The 14,786-nt window shown below is 32.0% G+C and overlaps 5 protein-coding genes across 5 annotated transcripts; 2 read left to right on the plus strand and 3 right to left on the minus strand.

Annotated features, from left to right (window-relative positions):
- Nucleotides 1–290: 290 nt before the first annotated feature.
- Nucleotides 291–4,164, plus strand: gacJJ (pleckstrin domain-containing protein; the record flags this gene model as incomplete). The annotated part of the gene is made up of 6 exons (XM_004355285.1): nt 291–610; nt 680–989; nt 1,318–2,029; nt 2,107–2,636; nt 2,707–3,040; nt 3,119–4,164. The coding sequence occupies 6 exons, from the start codon at nt 291–293 to the stop codon at nt 4,162–4,164; spliced, it is 3,252 nt and encodes a 1,083-aa protein (XP_004355337.1).
- Nucleotides 4,165–4,286: 122 nt separating this feature from the next.
- DFA_07844 (uncharacterized protein) lies at nt 4,287–6,328 on the minus strand (the record flags this gene model as incomplete). Its single annotated transcript, XM_004355286.1, has 2 exons — nt 4,287–5,030; nt 5,093–6,328. The coding sequence occupies 2 exons, from the start codon at nt 6,326–6,328 to the stop codon at nt 4,287–4,289; spliced, it is 1,980 nt and encodes a 659-aa protein (XP_004355338.1).
- A 369-nt stretch (nt 6,329–6,697) lies between these two features.
- DFA_07845 (uncharacterized protein) lies at nt 6,698–6,908 on the minus strand (the record flags this gene model as incomplete). The annotated part of the gene is made up of 2 exons (XM_004355287.1): nt 6,698–6,807; nt 6,899–6,908. The coding sequence occupies 2 exons, from the start codon at nt 6,906–6,908 to the stop codon at nt 6,698–6,700; spliced, it is 120 nt and encodes a 39-aa protein (XP_004355339.1).
- Nucleotides 6,909–7,801: 893 nt separating this feature from the next.
- tmem184C (uncharacterized protein) lies at nt 7,802–9,475 on the minus strand (the record flags this gene model as incomplete). The annotated part of the gene is made up of 6 exons (XM_004355288.1): nt 7,802–7,957; nt 8,095–8,188; nt 8,269–8,681; nt 8,766–9,155; nt 9,222–9,357; nt 9,441–9,475. 6 exons carry the CDS (start codon nt 9,473–9,475, stop codon nt 7,802–7,804), a joined length of 1,224 nt encoding a protein of 407 aa, XP_004355340.1.
- Nucleotides 9,476–11,392: 1,917 nt separating this feature from the next.
- Nucleotides 11,393–14,679, plus strand: DFA_07847 (uncharacterized protein; the record flags this gene model as incomplete). Its single annotated transcript, XM_004355289.1, has 3 exons — nt 11,393–11,947; nt 12,030–12,301; nt 12,396–14,679. 3 exons carry the CDS (start codon nt 11,393–11,395, stop codon nt 14,677–14,679), a joined length of 3,111 nt encoding a protein of 1,036 aa, XP_004355341.1.
- Between the last annotated feature and the right edge of the window lie 107 nt (nt 14,680–14,786).

Genomic DNA, 14,786 nt, shown 5'->3' on the forward strand with positions numbered 1-14,786 from the left:
AACAACTCTTTTTTTTTTTTTAACCAGGGCTTTAAAGTTGTGTCCTACGACAAAAGGACACGTCAGTTTACGGAACCAACCAATCAACTATTCCTTTGAATTATCTCTCCAAATAATATCTTGTGCATAGGATCTAAAAAAAACTACAACATATATATATACAAATCCTAATTCGGAAGTTCAATATGCCTTTAATATAATTCATTCATCGATGACATTGGGAAAATTTTAAAGGTGATGATCCATTATCATTAATAATCTTTAACCACAACAAGAAATAATAGACAGAGATGACAGAAAAGATAGTAATATTTGATATTGGAGGAGTATTGGGGAGTGATATGCAATATACATTTGCAAGAGACTATGTAACAAAGCATGATGTTTCAAAATTGGCAGCGTTCGAAAAGAGTCTTGTAGAGAGATGGAAGAGAATTAGAGTAGATGAAACCTACTCTGACAGAGACTATTGGATAGATGTATTAAATGATATAAATGTACCTGTTGAACCATCACTTGTAGATAATCTAGTCATAGAAACTAAAAAGGAACTCTATTCCTATGAATCTGCATTAAAAGTTGCAAAACAACTTTATGATCAAGGTTTTATGTAAGAATAATATAGAGTAGATATAATTATAATTGTTCTTTTGTTATTAATATCATATCATCTTTTTAGTAATTGTATATTATCAAATCATGGAAAAGATTGGTTTCAAACTATTTTTAATAGTAATCCAATATTTAAAGAAGCATTCCCATTTGATGATCTAGTGGTAGTATCATGCTTTTATCATTGCCACAAGCCAGAGCAACAGTTTTACGAGTGTATGTGGTCACAGATTACCAAGCGATTCAAAGGTGTCTCTAAAAGCCGGGTACTCTTTTTCGATGACAAGTTGGCCAATGTCGAGGCAATGAAGCAATTTGGTATCGAGAGTGTACAGTATACTAGTAGGACAGACAATGCCGATAAGATCCTTGATAGTGTATCAAAATATTTCAAATAAACTGTAAACAAGTCAAAGTATAATGATATTCATCCTCATCCTCATTTCATTCCCCTTCCTCTTTGCGTGATGGTTGAAAAAATCTGTCAAATTTTATAATAATGATGAGGTTGAATTTGTCTTTAATCTTGTTTTCAATCAAACAAAGGTAGTTCATTAAAACAAACTACTATATCTATTTATCTATTTTGTATATATATATTATTTATTTTTAAAAGAAAAGAAAAGAAGAAGAGAAGAGAAGAGAGAGAAAGAGAAGAAGAGAAAGAAAGAGAAGAAGATACATTGTTGTAATATTAGATAGTAGATTGATTCGATGGCAAGTTCAAATAATAGTAGTAGTACACCAACTACAGGAGCAGGAGGAGGAGCAGGAGGGAATAATGCATCAACATACTTGAATTTTGGATTAAAGATTGGATTTCCTCCGGGCTTCACTATGAAGTACAAGAGTATGAGATTCCCCGATTACAACATTACAGTACGCGAAGCAATCACCTTTATCACACAAAAGCAGACGATAAGTAAACCTGAGTTGTATGTCTTGCAAATCAGTTACTTGGCATCGACAGAGACCGTTGCACCAATTGTCTCATTGACTCCGCAGTCGTCGACACCTCTTGGTACAAGCTTATCATCGAGTTCTGGTCCTGGTAGTTTGAGCAACAGTCTTGGATCAAACCCTACCACTCCACAGGCATCACCCATGGTGTCTCGTAACAGTGCTGCCAATACACCGGGTGCCGGTGCTAGTGTCGGTGGCGGCGGCGGCAAATTTGAACGTCGTACAAAGTGGATGGATGATAATGTCAAACTCTCTGCCTATCCCCTCTCTGCACCAGAGATTATTTTAGAGTTAAAGAAAAAGTATCAATTGATTAAAGTGGTCGAACGAGGTGTTGTCCAAACACTAGTAGTCGATGTTACACGTCCCCTTTCTGATTTTATGGAATTTATTACTTGTAAATTTAAATTGGATCAATCTGGTCATGATTATAGATTATTTCATAATAATATTGGTAAGTATTAAATATTAGAAGAAATTATAATATACAAAATGGTAATATTCTTTACTTATTTATTTATTTATTTTTAGAATTATCATTTTCAAAAGATATTAGATCATTAAATGTTGATACTACATATCCAATATTTGTGCGAGACAAGAATGACCCGAGTTTATTCAATGTTGTGGATGATCCAAGTTTGTATATTGGTGATCGAGACTATGACGATGGATCCAATTTGAGTTTGGAGGTACCGGCTAGTTCGTTGACCAATATTCTCAAAGAGGGATACCTAAAGAAACAAAATAGAAAAAAGTCATGGAACTCTAGATACTTTATGCTTACCGACAAGTTCCTCTTTTACTACAAAACACCAAATGATACAAAGGCATCGGGTATCATCAATTACAAGGAACATATCATCAGAGTGTCAGGTCCAGTCAAAAATGGTATATTGGAATTGATCCCCAAGGAAACTTGGGCAATTGCTTCTGCATCGGTTCATACTCATCCAGGTAGTTTCCTCATTCGTTTTGAAAATGAAAATGAAATGGCTTCTTGGAATATTACACCATTTAATTTTGAAATTTCAATTCCTCCATCTTCAACTGGTATTTCTGTAAGAGACTAAAAATAGAAAAGTAGAAAAGAAAATATACTTATTATTATTTTTTTATATTTTCCTTTAGAAATCAAAATCAGCAACAAGTTCAGTTGGTAAAATGGTATTTGGAGCACCAGTTGAAAAATCAATAGCACCAGGATCAGATGTACCATTGATTATTACACAAACAATAGATTATATTGAAAAAAAGGCAATGGATGTTGTTGGTATTTTCAGATTGTCAGGTTCAGTACTCACCATTGAACAATGGAAAAAGCAATACGATAGAGGTGAAAGACCAAATCTTTTTGAAGAAACTGATCCACATGCCATTTCTGGTTTATTAAAACTTTATCTTCGTGAATTACCAGAACCTCTCCTAACTTTTGATCGTTATGATAAATTTATTGCTGCTCAATGTAAGTAGAAAAAAAAAATCAAAAGAAAAAAGAAAAAAGAAAAAAGAAAATAAGTATTTATTAATTTATTAATTTTAGCAATGGATGATTTACCATCAAGATTAAAATTAATTAAACATTTGGTAAAATCATTACCACCAGTAAATTATGCAGTATTAAACAAATTGATGGCATTTGTAGGAAGAGTTGCAACACATTCAGCCAACAATAAGATGCAAATTCACAACCTTTCAACTGTATTTGGACCAAATTTAATTCGTGAGAAAAATAGTACTGCCACTACCAATGTTCAAAACCTTGTAGAGGATACTCCAATCATCAACGCTTTGGCACTGTCACTTATTAGAGATTACCCTTATATTTTTGGTGACAAGGAAATTCCAGAACAAAAAATATTTGCAAAGACACTCTACGATTACGCTGGTTCGGACGATTCAAACCCTGGTGAAGACTTGCTCTTTGCCCAGGGAGTGACCATTCGAGTGACACAACGTGGGTCTGATGGATGGTGGATGGGCGAATACCAAGGCAAAATTGGCCGATTCCCAGCAACATACGTGGATCTCTTGCCGATATCGCCGTCATCGTCCATGTTGCTTCGCACCAAATCCAACAGCAATCTTTCGAAAAAGAAAAAATTCATGCTCGAGATGGAGAATGCCAAGACCAAAGTACAGGAAAACGACAAGCTGCTCGCACAACTTGCCGAACGAAAAGAAAAGTTAAAGTTGAATGTTGCCACTCTTTTGCACGAGCAGTCGGCCATATCACAAGATCGAGAGGCACAACGCGTTCTCCAAGTCATTAAAATCGTCAAGACCAACAACCCATCGATCAGCACCATCCCACAGTCGGTAGACACGTTGGCCAGTCGTCAAGAAGACTACCGAAAGAGTCACGAGGCATTGGCCGACGTCAAAAAGACTCTTCAAACAGAGTTTGATGCCTTTGTAAACAATCCAAAAGTAAAATTAGAAAAAAAGGAAAGAGAAAACTTGCAACAAAAAGTTGATGTTTTGGCTGCCAAATTGGATGATTCTAAAAAGACTAGAAATCAATCAATTACATCAAATAGAACTATAAGTGAAGGTTTAAATGATATTAAATTCACTCTTGTACTTTAAAAAAACTTAAATCAAATCAAAAACTAAAACAATTTTACACACAAATACCAAATAACAAATATTATTATTATTACAAAAAAAAGAATAAAAAAAATTATTATTATTATTATTTATTTATTTATTTAATTTAATAATTGATATTTAATTTTATCAAGATAATTTTTTTTAATGATTTGTACACCTCTTGGCGTTGGTATGATGATTAATTGAGAAGAGATGGAAGAGGAGGCAAGATGATCCAAGTTTGGTATAAAGTGTGGATTCAAACAATCGATTTGATGTGGTTCAAGAGTATTATCAAAATGTTCGAAATTGATCATCTTTAAACATGGATGATCAATAATACAATCAATCATATCTGGTAATACAGTTGGACAAAATGATATACTTATCACTTCCAATGTTGTATTATAATGTTTGATTGCTTGGAATAAACTTGCAAATGATATTTTTGGATCATATAAATCTTCCTCTTGTTGTAGTGGAGTAGTTTGGGTTTCTTCTTCTTCTTGATTGTTGTTTGTCTTTTCTTGTTGTTTTCTGGATTTGATTAATTTTTTCTTTGATCTTAGACATGTAAATGATAGATATTTAATGGTTGCGTTGTGTTGTATTTCATGAGCCAAAATGTTTGGATCGATTGGACCATCGATAAGGAATGATAGAGATTGTAAACATTTTACCGATTGATTGATACCTTGAATCATACAATTGGTAAGTGAAGCAAGACTATCATTTCCAATACGTATTATCAATGTCTTTAATTCTGATGGTAAAAATATCTCTTTTACTTCATCTTGATATTCTGCTATAAATAAATCCAATTTTGACATGAACCAACAATCTCCCAATATATCACATGTTTCCTAGGAAATAAATAAATTAATTAATAAATAAATATTATTATATCTATTTCTTTTTTTCTTACTTCATCACAAATAATAATAAAATCTAAATCTGTAATGGTACGATTTTCATCCATAAATTCATGAAATTCTACAGAATAGTCGACCATGTGAAGGTCATAGAGTGAAAATGATTGGAGAGATGGGAGATTGAGTAACAACATCCAAGGGAAATCTGTTTGGATATTTGGATTGACATCTACCACCAAACGTTTAATACCGCTATTAAACAAACGCTCGTCAGTCTTGAAAGCTTGAAAGAATGGTATGAAAAAGTGTTCACTTGACAATCCATCAATGTATAGTCCTAGACTCTCCAATTTTGGAAGATTTGCTATAAAGTTGATCAGAGGATACAAGAGTTGTTCGTCTGAATCGAAAATGGTAAACTCTCCAGAAATGATATCAAAATCTGAACAACATAGAACCTTTAATTTTGGTAGACGTGGTAGTAATGATTCCAACATTTCTTTGACATCGGGTGTCAGATGAATGATGAGTTCTTCAACCTCTGGGAATATGACACCTTCATAAAACATTTTGTCAATGTCTCTATACTTTTTACCATAGAGTGTGATACTAGTGGCCGAATTGATATAGTCTACTAGTAGTTTGTTGTCTTTGTTGAAATTGGGATGGTTGTATGCATCTGGGTCACTACGATTGAATATGATTCTACTGGCACGTTTAAAGATACTATACGGACTAGAAAGATGTTCGAGGTAGGTAGTGTTGAACCATTGTACACCCATAAACATGTACAACGAGGATACTAGTCCGAGCCAATGTTTTGATACGAGTGCTAGGTCATGCCATGACCACTTTTCCTTAATCTCTACTAATCTGCAGAGTTCCTTGTCCTCGTCCAACACCTTTTCACATTCTAGCAATAACGACGAACTCGAACTTGGTGACAAGGTTGGATAGTTGTTCTTCTTGGCCATAAAACTATACACATTCTTGAGCATATCCTTTTCAGTACGTTGTACATCGTCTACAATGTTTGGGTACTCCAACTCACCCGAACCATCATACTTTCCTCCCAATAGTGGTGGTGGTGGAGGATCTTGATTAAACAATCTATAATTACAAGTCAAATATTCAAATATGATTTTGAATACATCTTTCTCTTGTTGTTGTTGTTGTTGTTCTTTTTTCTCTACCTCTTCTTTATCTTCCAATCTTATAGTTGAAATGGTTGCTGTAGTTGCAGTTGTTATTGTTGTTGTAGTTGTTTGAGTTATAGTATCAACTGTCATGATAACTTTTTTTGTTTTGATTAATTATACAATTATATACATAATATAATAAAGTTTCAAATTAGATTATTAAAAAGTCTCAAGATCAAACACAAGCAGACAACAAAGATGGTGAAAAAATAGATGATTTTTTTCAATTTCTTTTCATTTTTTTTATTAAATCTATTTTTGGTTTTAGATCCATCCTACACATATGGATGGTATCAATATTTTTCGATTTTATGTATATTATTAAATTATATTCTTCGGTCACGGTCACCTTCTTCGCATATAAAAGGTATTAATTAATTAATTTATAAATAAATAAATAAATAAATAATATTAAAAGTACAACAACAACAATAATAATTGAGTTTGGATTGATGGAATTTAAGCACTTTTCTTTGTGGTTCTGTTGACTGATGGTTCAGTGTTTTCAACCATTTCACTATTTGAATTATTCATGATGGATTGATAAATTGAATTGGTATTGGTAATATCTTTAAAAAAAAAAGAAGTTAAAATTAATATTTTGATTTTGGAAAATGGTAAAAAACAATTATTATTATTATTATTATTATTTATACTTACGATTAATCATTTTTGGATCTTGTAATATTATTATTATTATTATTATTTAAAGAATTGAATTTAAATTTTTTGTTTGAAGATGTAAATTGAATTTAGAATTTGAATTTGATATTTAATTTCAAGAGAGTCTCTTTCTATTTATATTTTAATGTTTGGCTTTAGTTTCTTCGTTATTTTAATTATCGGTTTCACTGATGGATTGTTGTGTCACAATCTAAAGATTTACAAATAGAAATTATCAAAAGTATCTAAATCCAGAGAGACAAGCTGGCTCCTTTTCAAGAATTATTGTCATTGTCAACTTGTTGTTGTTTCCGTTACCATTTGTACAATAAAAAGTAATTGTAAACTGTCAACAACTGGAATTTATCCTTCCTCTTCAACAACATTCAACTATTCATATTTCACTGAATCAACATCCTGTTTAAAATCCATTCACTCATTGTAATCTTGACTGAAACAAACAAGCTTGTTTTTTTTGGGTGAGTGGGGTTGATGACTTGTCATTCAGTCACCACTAAAACATTGGTTTTTAAAAGATTAGCAATAATAATAATATTATTATTATTGTGGGTTATTATCCATAGATGGATTGTAATAATAAAAAATAATAGAGTGAATATGAATAATATTGTTGTTGTTTAAAATAAAATAAACTGCATTGCTTGAATTTGGTTTGTATCCTTTCCTTATTTCTTTGTTTGAACACACCTACCCACTCTTATGATGGGGAGGAGGGAGAGAACGAATAAATAATTATCGTTTGTTTAATTTGTAGCGATTTGGAGAAATAAAGTTTGATAGATTTGGAGTGGTTGAATGAATGAACGAATGTTCTTGGTTGTTGATTGATTGGTTGGTTAGTTAGTTTGATGGATGGATGGATGAATCTTCATTCTACCACTAATCTATCATCCATTGATATTCCATTGTGATGTTGACATTTTTGATTGTAGTTGTATGTTGGTTGGTTGGTTGTTGTGAGTTTTGATTATTATTATTATTATTATTATTATTATTATTATTATTATTATTATTATTATTATTAGTTATTAAATTCTTTAGAATTATTATTATTATTATTATTATTAAAATTAAATTGTAATCAATATTTTTTATAATGATTATTATTATTATTATTATTTATACTATTATTATTATTTGTTATTATACTTTGCTTTACTTTAAATGATTACATCTTCATCATTTATATTTAAAAGGTTCTTTTCTTCATCTTTTATTCTATGAGCTGCATCATCTGGTCTCATCAATGGTAAAATAAATGATTCCCTAGAAAGAAAGAAAGAAAGAAAAGGATGGTAAGTTGAGATTCTAATTCTAATTCTAACTATACTATTGATTTGGCTTACTTTGTATCAGCAATAACATCGGAAACACTAGTGGCAGTAAAAAAGTTTTTGATGATTGGAGTAATGGTTCCACTTGGATTGTTAAAGAATGTTTTGGTTTTCTTGTCGTAGAGGAAGGGAGTTTTGTTGTAGTCTCTATACTCTTTGTAGGAAAAGAAAAAGTGGTGGCCAATGGCAACGAGAAGCATCTCGGCACAGGTGATAAAATCCTGCAACGCGGTCGATATATTGTTGATCGTCCATCCTCCACCGGCCGTAATCACATTGATATACGCCAAAAAGGAAATGATAATACCTTGCCAAAACGCAAAGAAAATGACTGATTTAATACACAAGAATTTACCAAATGGTTTAAATGGTTTCAATTCATCTTTCATTGCTTGATAATATAATACTAAATAATATAAACTCAACTAATTAAATAAATAAATAAATCATTATTGTTAGGATTTCTTCTATTCTTTCTTTCTTTTCTTTTTTCTTTTCTCTTAACATACACCAACAGATATATTTTCAATGATTGTTAACCATAGGTAACCTCTATCAGGTCTGAATTCACCTTCACCATAGTAATCTGTAATTTCTAGAATGACTGATACAATGGCAATCAACGGTTTGACAAATACAAACTGTAGTACAAATCGTCGACAATGTGTAAGAAACCTTCTACCCAGTTTGATTTTAGGTAGAAACTGTAATGGAAATGGATGGGACATTGGTTCTTTGGAATGTAATAAATCGACGACATCAAAGTCCTTTTCAACATATGAAACAATCAAACCAAAAAAGGAATATAAAGCAAATGCCTCGTAGCAATCACGAAGCAAATCAAAATAAATACTAATATTGACAAATCTAAGTGACAACCAACTATCTGTAGAGTAAATCTAATATAAAATGAATTAAGAATGAGTTATTATAGGACTATTATTATTAGTATATTTGTAACATACTGGCACCATGATTAGAATTCTAATGATAAACTTTTGTAGATCAGGACATGTATAATTTCGAAGATGTTTATAAATTAGATAGAATGATAACAATACAGCTACCAATGAACATATACCTGCTATAATCCATAGTGTACTATAAATATATATATATAGAATGAAGATTAGATTAGATATTTTCAATCTGCTGATTATACTGAATATATATGCTACACATACATAAATAATGGTGGATATTCTCTATATACACTCATTTATATTTAATATAAAGTATATTTGGTATTATTACAATCTTCTCTTCTTTCCTTTCCTTTCTTGATAGATATGATATATGAAATATGAAATAGATATGATATATGTCAGTGATCGAACGTTCGATTTGTGTTTCTACTCTTTCGCTGACTAATAATAATGAATGATGTATGATAGTACTGCTCTGCTCTGTGAGGTCTTGTTAAGTATGTTGTATGTATGAGCTGTGTGGATGGTGTGAAATTGTATAGAGTGTGTTGAATGGTGAAAAAAAATGAAAATAAATTATTTAAAAATAGACGTCTGTGTGTGTGTGGTAATATGATAGTATCTAGACCAGGCAGACAGATGAGATATGTAGTGATAGTGATAAGTTTGTTTATTAGAGGGGAATAACAATGAATAAAAAAATAAAACTAAAACAACACAAGCTAGTGCAGTGCAAGGTATCCCTCAAAAAAATCATCATCGATGAGCTGTGTGTCCTCGCAAATCGAGTTGTCCCCATTGTAATTTCAACCCTGAAGATTGAAGGGAGGGAATTGAAAAAAAAAATAAGGAGGGTCAGCTGATCTGAGGTGTCTCTACAGTTCCATTTAATTTTTCAAATTTCCGTATCTGGGATTGCTTGTTGCGACAAAGACCGAGATCTCGATTTTATAAGCCATCCCTGGTTTCCTTTTTTTTTTTTTTTTTAATTGTTACCTTTTGGAATAGTAAATTAATTTTGAATAATAAATATTAAAATGATTTATTTACCCTACTCTTTGAGAAGAGTCTTTTAGTATAAGATGTAAGGAGGTTGTTACCTGATCATATTGATCTCCACTGAGAAATTAACACCTTTCATTTTGGATTCACCTGACAAACAAGGACTAATATCCTCTCCACTCTCGGTTCCCGACAAGAACTGATTGATGGAAAAGATATCTATTCAAGTTTTCCTTGGTTTGTGAGCGAGCACCAGATTTTGGCAAAGATGGTTCCATATATTTATTTTTCAACAAAATAATAATAATAATATTAATATTATAGAGATATATGATTAAAACATATTTTTTACATAAACCACCACCCAAACAACCTTTGAGAATACATTCATAATATTCAAAAAGTTATTAGGAGGATCCTACTCCTCCTGAGCTTGGACAAATGATGCATCAAATCTGCACACACACTTTACATTTCAACGTTTAGATATTTAATTTCATTGTGTCGGAGATTATATCAGTTCAAGTGAGTAAGTCTGAATTCCCAATTTCATGGGCATCCGACATGAAAACTCATCGGACTAATTATTCGTATCATCCAATCACCAAAGGCAATTTAACAGATTTTTTGTAAAAAAAAGTAGCCCCTTTCGAAAAGTCACTGAGGTGTGGTGTAGACGGAGAAAAAGACCACCATTTCATTCATTTCACAACCACCACTAAACAAAGAGCAGAAGAGAGACAACATTGAAACAATACATATTCTCTCACTCACTCCTTTAACAATCAAATCTATTTATATACCTATATATATATATATATATCTAATAGAATAACTATAACTATAGATTGATTTAAAAATAATAGATAGATAGATAGATTGCGATTCATAGCGATAATGAATAACCATAATAGTTATTATAGTCAACCAATTATTATCATCGTAGAATCAATATCAAGATTAATTTAAGCTAATAATAATAATAATAATACCAACCATTCATTCATCCATTCATAGATAGTTATGAGTAATAATAATTATATCAATCAACCTTTATAATCAATCATTCACATCACTCCCCTTTTTGTATATAAATCAACCAATCAATCAATCATTTAATATTTAATATTTAATATTTATAAAGTGTAATAATAATAATAATACTTTGAACAAAAGAAATCATTAAAACAACAATAGAATAGAGTAGAATGAAAGCCATTAATATAATATTAATAATATTATTAATATCAAGTTTAATATGTATAAATGGAGTTGATGTATCAATGTATGAAGGGTTTGCATTTATTGGATCCAATACCAACTCGAAAATGCCATTTGCGACACTCATGTCAAAGCCCAATCGAACATTGCCATACTCTTGGACCAACCAATACCGCATTGTACAGGTGTTTACAGATTCTACCAAACTCTATGGTACCAGTGTAGCTGTTGGTCCTGGATCCTATGCCAATGGAACTCAAGTGGTCTTGGGAGCTGTAGGATCACCCAATGAAAATACAGTCTACATTTACAATGTCGAACAATGTAGTAATAATACCAATTGTGATCCAATATTTACTTTTCAAGATGTTGCCAAAAGTAAAAATTCAACTACCAAAGACACAAAACTATCAAAGAAAGAATTTGCATGTACTATTGGTGGTATCATTGGTATTGGTCAGAATTTTATAGTTTCAACATGTCAAAATGATTTAATGTCTACTAAAAAATCATCATCTCCAATTGTATTTTGTTTTATTGATGTATGTAAATCAAAATCAAAATGAAATGGAATGAAAAGAGATAATTAAATATTAAGTCTTTATTCTTTTTATTTTGGTTTAGATGGATCAAATAATACCAAATTCAAGTAAAAATTGTACAATTATTACACCATATGAAAGTGATTTTAATCCATGTCCAAGAGAAAGAGGACAGTTGTATGTAACAGCTGTTGACATTCATAAAACATATGTGTCATTTTCCTATTGTGCAGTTTGCATGTCTCCATCAAGTTCAAAAATTGCAGTACAATATCAAACTGCCTTTGAAGTATTAAATGTTACCAGTCCTGGAAATATCAAAAAATTGGCTACTCTAACAACCAATAGAACAAAGTATGTAATATATATTAGTAAAAATTAATTAATCAAAGTATCTAATATAAATATATTTTCTTTTTTCTTTTTCATTTTCTTTTTTTCATTTTAGTTCATGTCCAACATCAATAGCATTAGAATATAATTGGGTAGTTTTGGGATATGCAGAGGAATCGGCAATTGATTTATTTACCAAAATATCGGTACCAGGAAATAATTCATTTGAATTTTTCGAAACGATTGAATCTAGTGTTGGTGGATTTGGATCAGATGTTACGTTGGGAGATAGTTTATTGGTGGTTGCCACACCGGGTAGTACAAAGAATCAAGATATAACTGCTACTGTAGTGTTTTATGAATTGTATGTCGACGCCAATGGCACTTCACGAAGAGCATCGATAGAGGCAACCATACCAAATCTCAATTATGAAACAGTCTATGAATATGGATACCAAATATCATACTATGGAGATGAATTGGCAGTTATTAGCTCTGATTCTTCTGGATCAAGACTTGGATTCAATGTCTATCCAGTGTGTCCATATGGTATGGAGTGGTCAACTAAATTCTCAAAATGCTCCATGTGTCAGGCTGGTCAATTCAAGTCGGTCTCTAACCCTGCTGCCAATGCATCGTTTGAATTGTGTTATCCGTGTCCTGGTGGATTCTATACGGGACCAGTCATGGGTATTGCCAGTGAAATCGAATGTAGAATGTTTAATTGCTCAGATGAAGAGTTTTGCCCCGAAGGTAGTATCTATCCACTAGCAAATCTCCTCGTTCAAACCAATTCAAACTCGATTCCAAACCCAATCTCTACCGATGAATTGGATTTTGAAAGCACATTTTATAACTCTTATCCATGGTTCCTCATCATTTTAGGGTTTGCCGTCATCTTTACCACGTTTCTCTGTTTCCCATGGCCAACGTACAACAAGATACAAGGTAAACTCATCAAACTCTTGCTCAAACTCAACTTTTACGATTGGGATGGCGAAGAAATGACAGAAGAGGTAGATTATTTGGAACGTGCTCAGAATACATCGATCAATGGTGGAACCATGCGAGAGTCGATGGCACCATTTGGACAGAGATCCTCCAAACGAGGTATCTTTATCAGAAAACGTCGTACCAAAGTCAGACCACAAAAGGCAGTTGAATCGTTTTGTTCCTACTACTTTTTACTCGTGCTTGGTTTGATGATCCTGTTTATCGTTCAATTCCAAAAGGTAAACTCTGATCTTTCCATCGACCTTCGTGCCTATGGACAGACATCGACCGATTTGGATCTCAAAGGAAGGTACACTGAATTGCAGTACCTACGAATCATTGACATATCACCACTCGTCATCACATTGGATCTGTATGGATATTCTGGTCAGTGTATCACTGAAGAGATTGGATTGGAAATCAATGGATGTCAAACTATAAATTATATGGGAACTTGCGAGTATGACCTCAAAGTTGAACTTATCAATATTAATGGTACTACAGATTCATCTGATCAATCATCAAATGATTCTAGTAATGAAAGTAGTGAACAAGGTGGTGGTAGTAGTAGTACTGAAAGTAGTAGTAGTAGTAGTGATTCTTCAGATTCCTCTTCATCTGATTCTTCCTTTTCATCATCCTCTTCATCATCTTCTTCAGATATACCTGTAAATGGTGGAAATTTAAGACAACGATCAATGGTTGGTACATCAATTAATCAAACATGTAGAATTACAGTATTATTTGACAAGGGATCAGAATATTCAGATTTATCATCGTATGCAATCAAGATTGTTCCAACCAACAATTATTACTTTTATGCTCAAAGACTTGTTTACAATGTATCGACTGCCAACAATGAAACAATGATTGCACAAGGAAACTCATATGTTAGTGGTATTGTTCAACCACCCAAATATATGATTCTCAGACCCAGCGCTGAAGTCACTATTTTATCAATGCTTACATTCATGACGGATTGTAGTATCCATTCGTCGAGCGATGACTTTACACTTGTCAGACCAATGGTTGAAAAGTGTGAGTTTGACAAACAATCCTACAAGGATTACTCATTCATCTCCAATGCCACCTCTTATTTGGAACCAAAGGATTACCACGATGCAGATCCCTCATTCACATTCCAAGTCAACATTGAAAAGAGTGTATTCTTTAGATACGTAACATCATCACATAGTGTATCATTTGGTCAAATCATAACGGTCATTATGTTTTCCATTCTAGATGTATTTTGGGTTATCGAAGTCATTGTTCCAGTTGTCCAAACAATCGTTGCACTTTTAGAAAACGCTTCAAAAAGAGCTAAAAGAAAAGAATATGATGAAATAGGAGTAAAACCTTACAATGAACTTGAAGAAAGATCAAGTTTAGTTCAAAGTTTAAATTGAATAAATAATATATAAAGAAAGAAAATATTGGATGTCCAAATAGCCATAAATATATATATAATTGGTTGTGTTTAAAATAATTATTCTCTTATTTAGAGAGAATAATT

The sequence above is a fragment of the Cavenderia fasciculata genome, assembly GCF_000203815.1.
Source record: "Cavenderia fasciculata unplaced genomic scaffold Scf_ET2XIPL01COFD4-5, whole genome shotgun sequence".
Taxonomy (NCBI): Eukaryota; Evosea; class Eumycetozoa; order Acytosteliales; family Cavenderiaceae; genus Cavenderia; species Cavenderia fasciculata.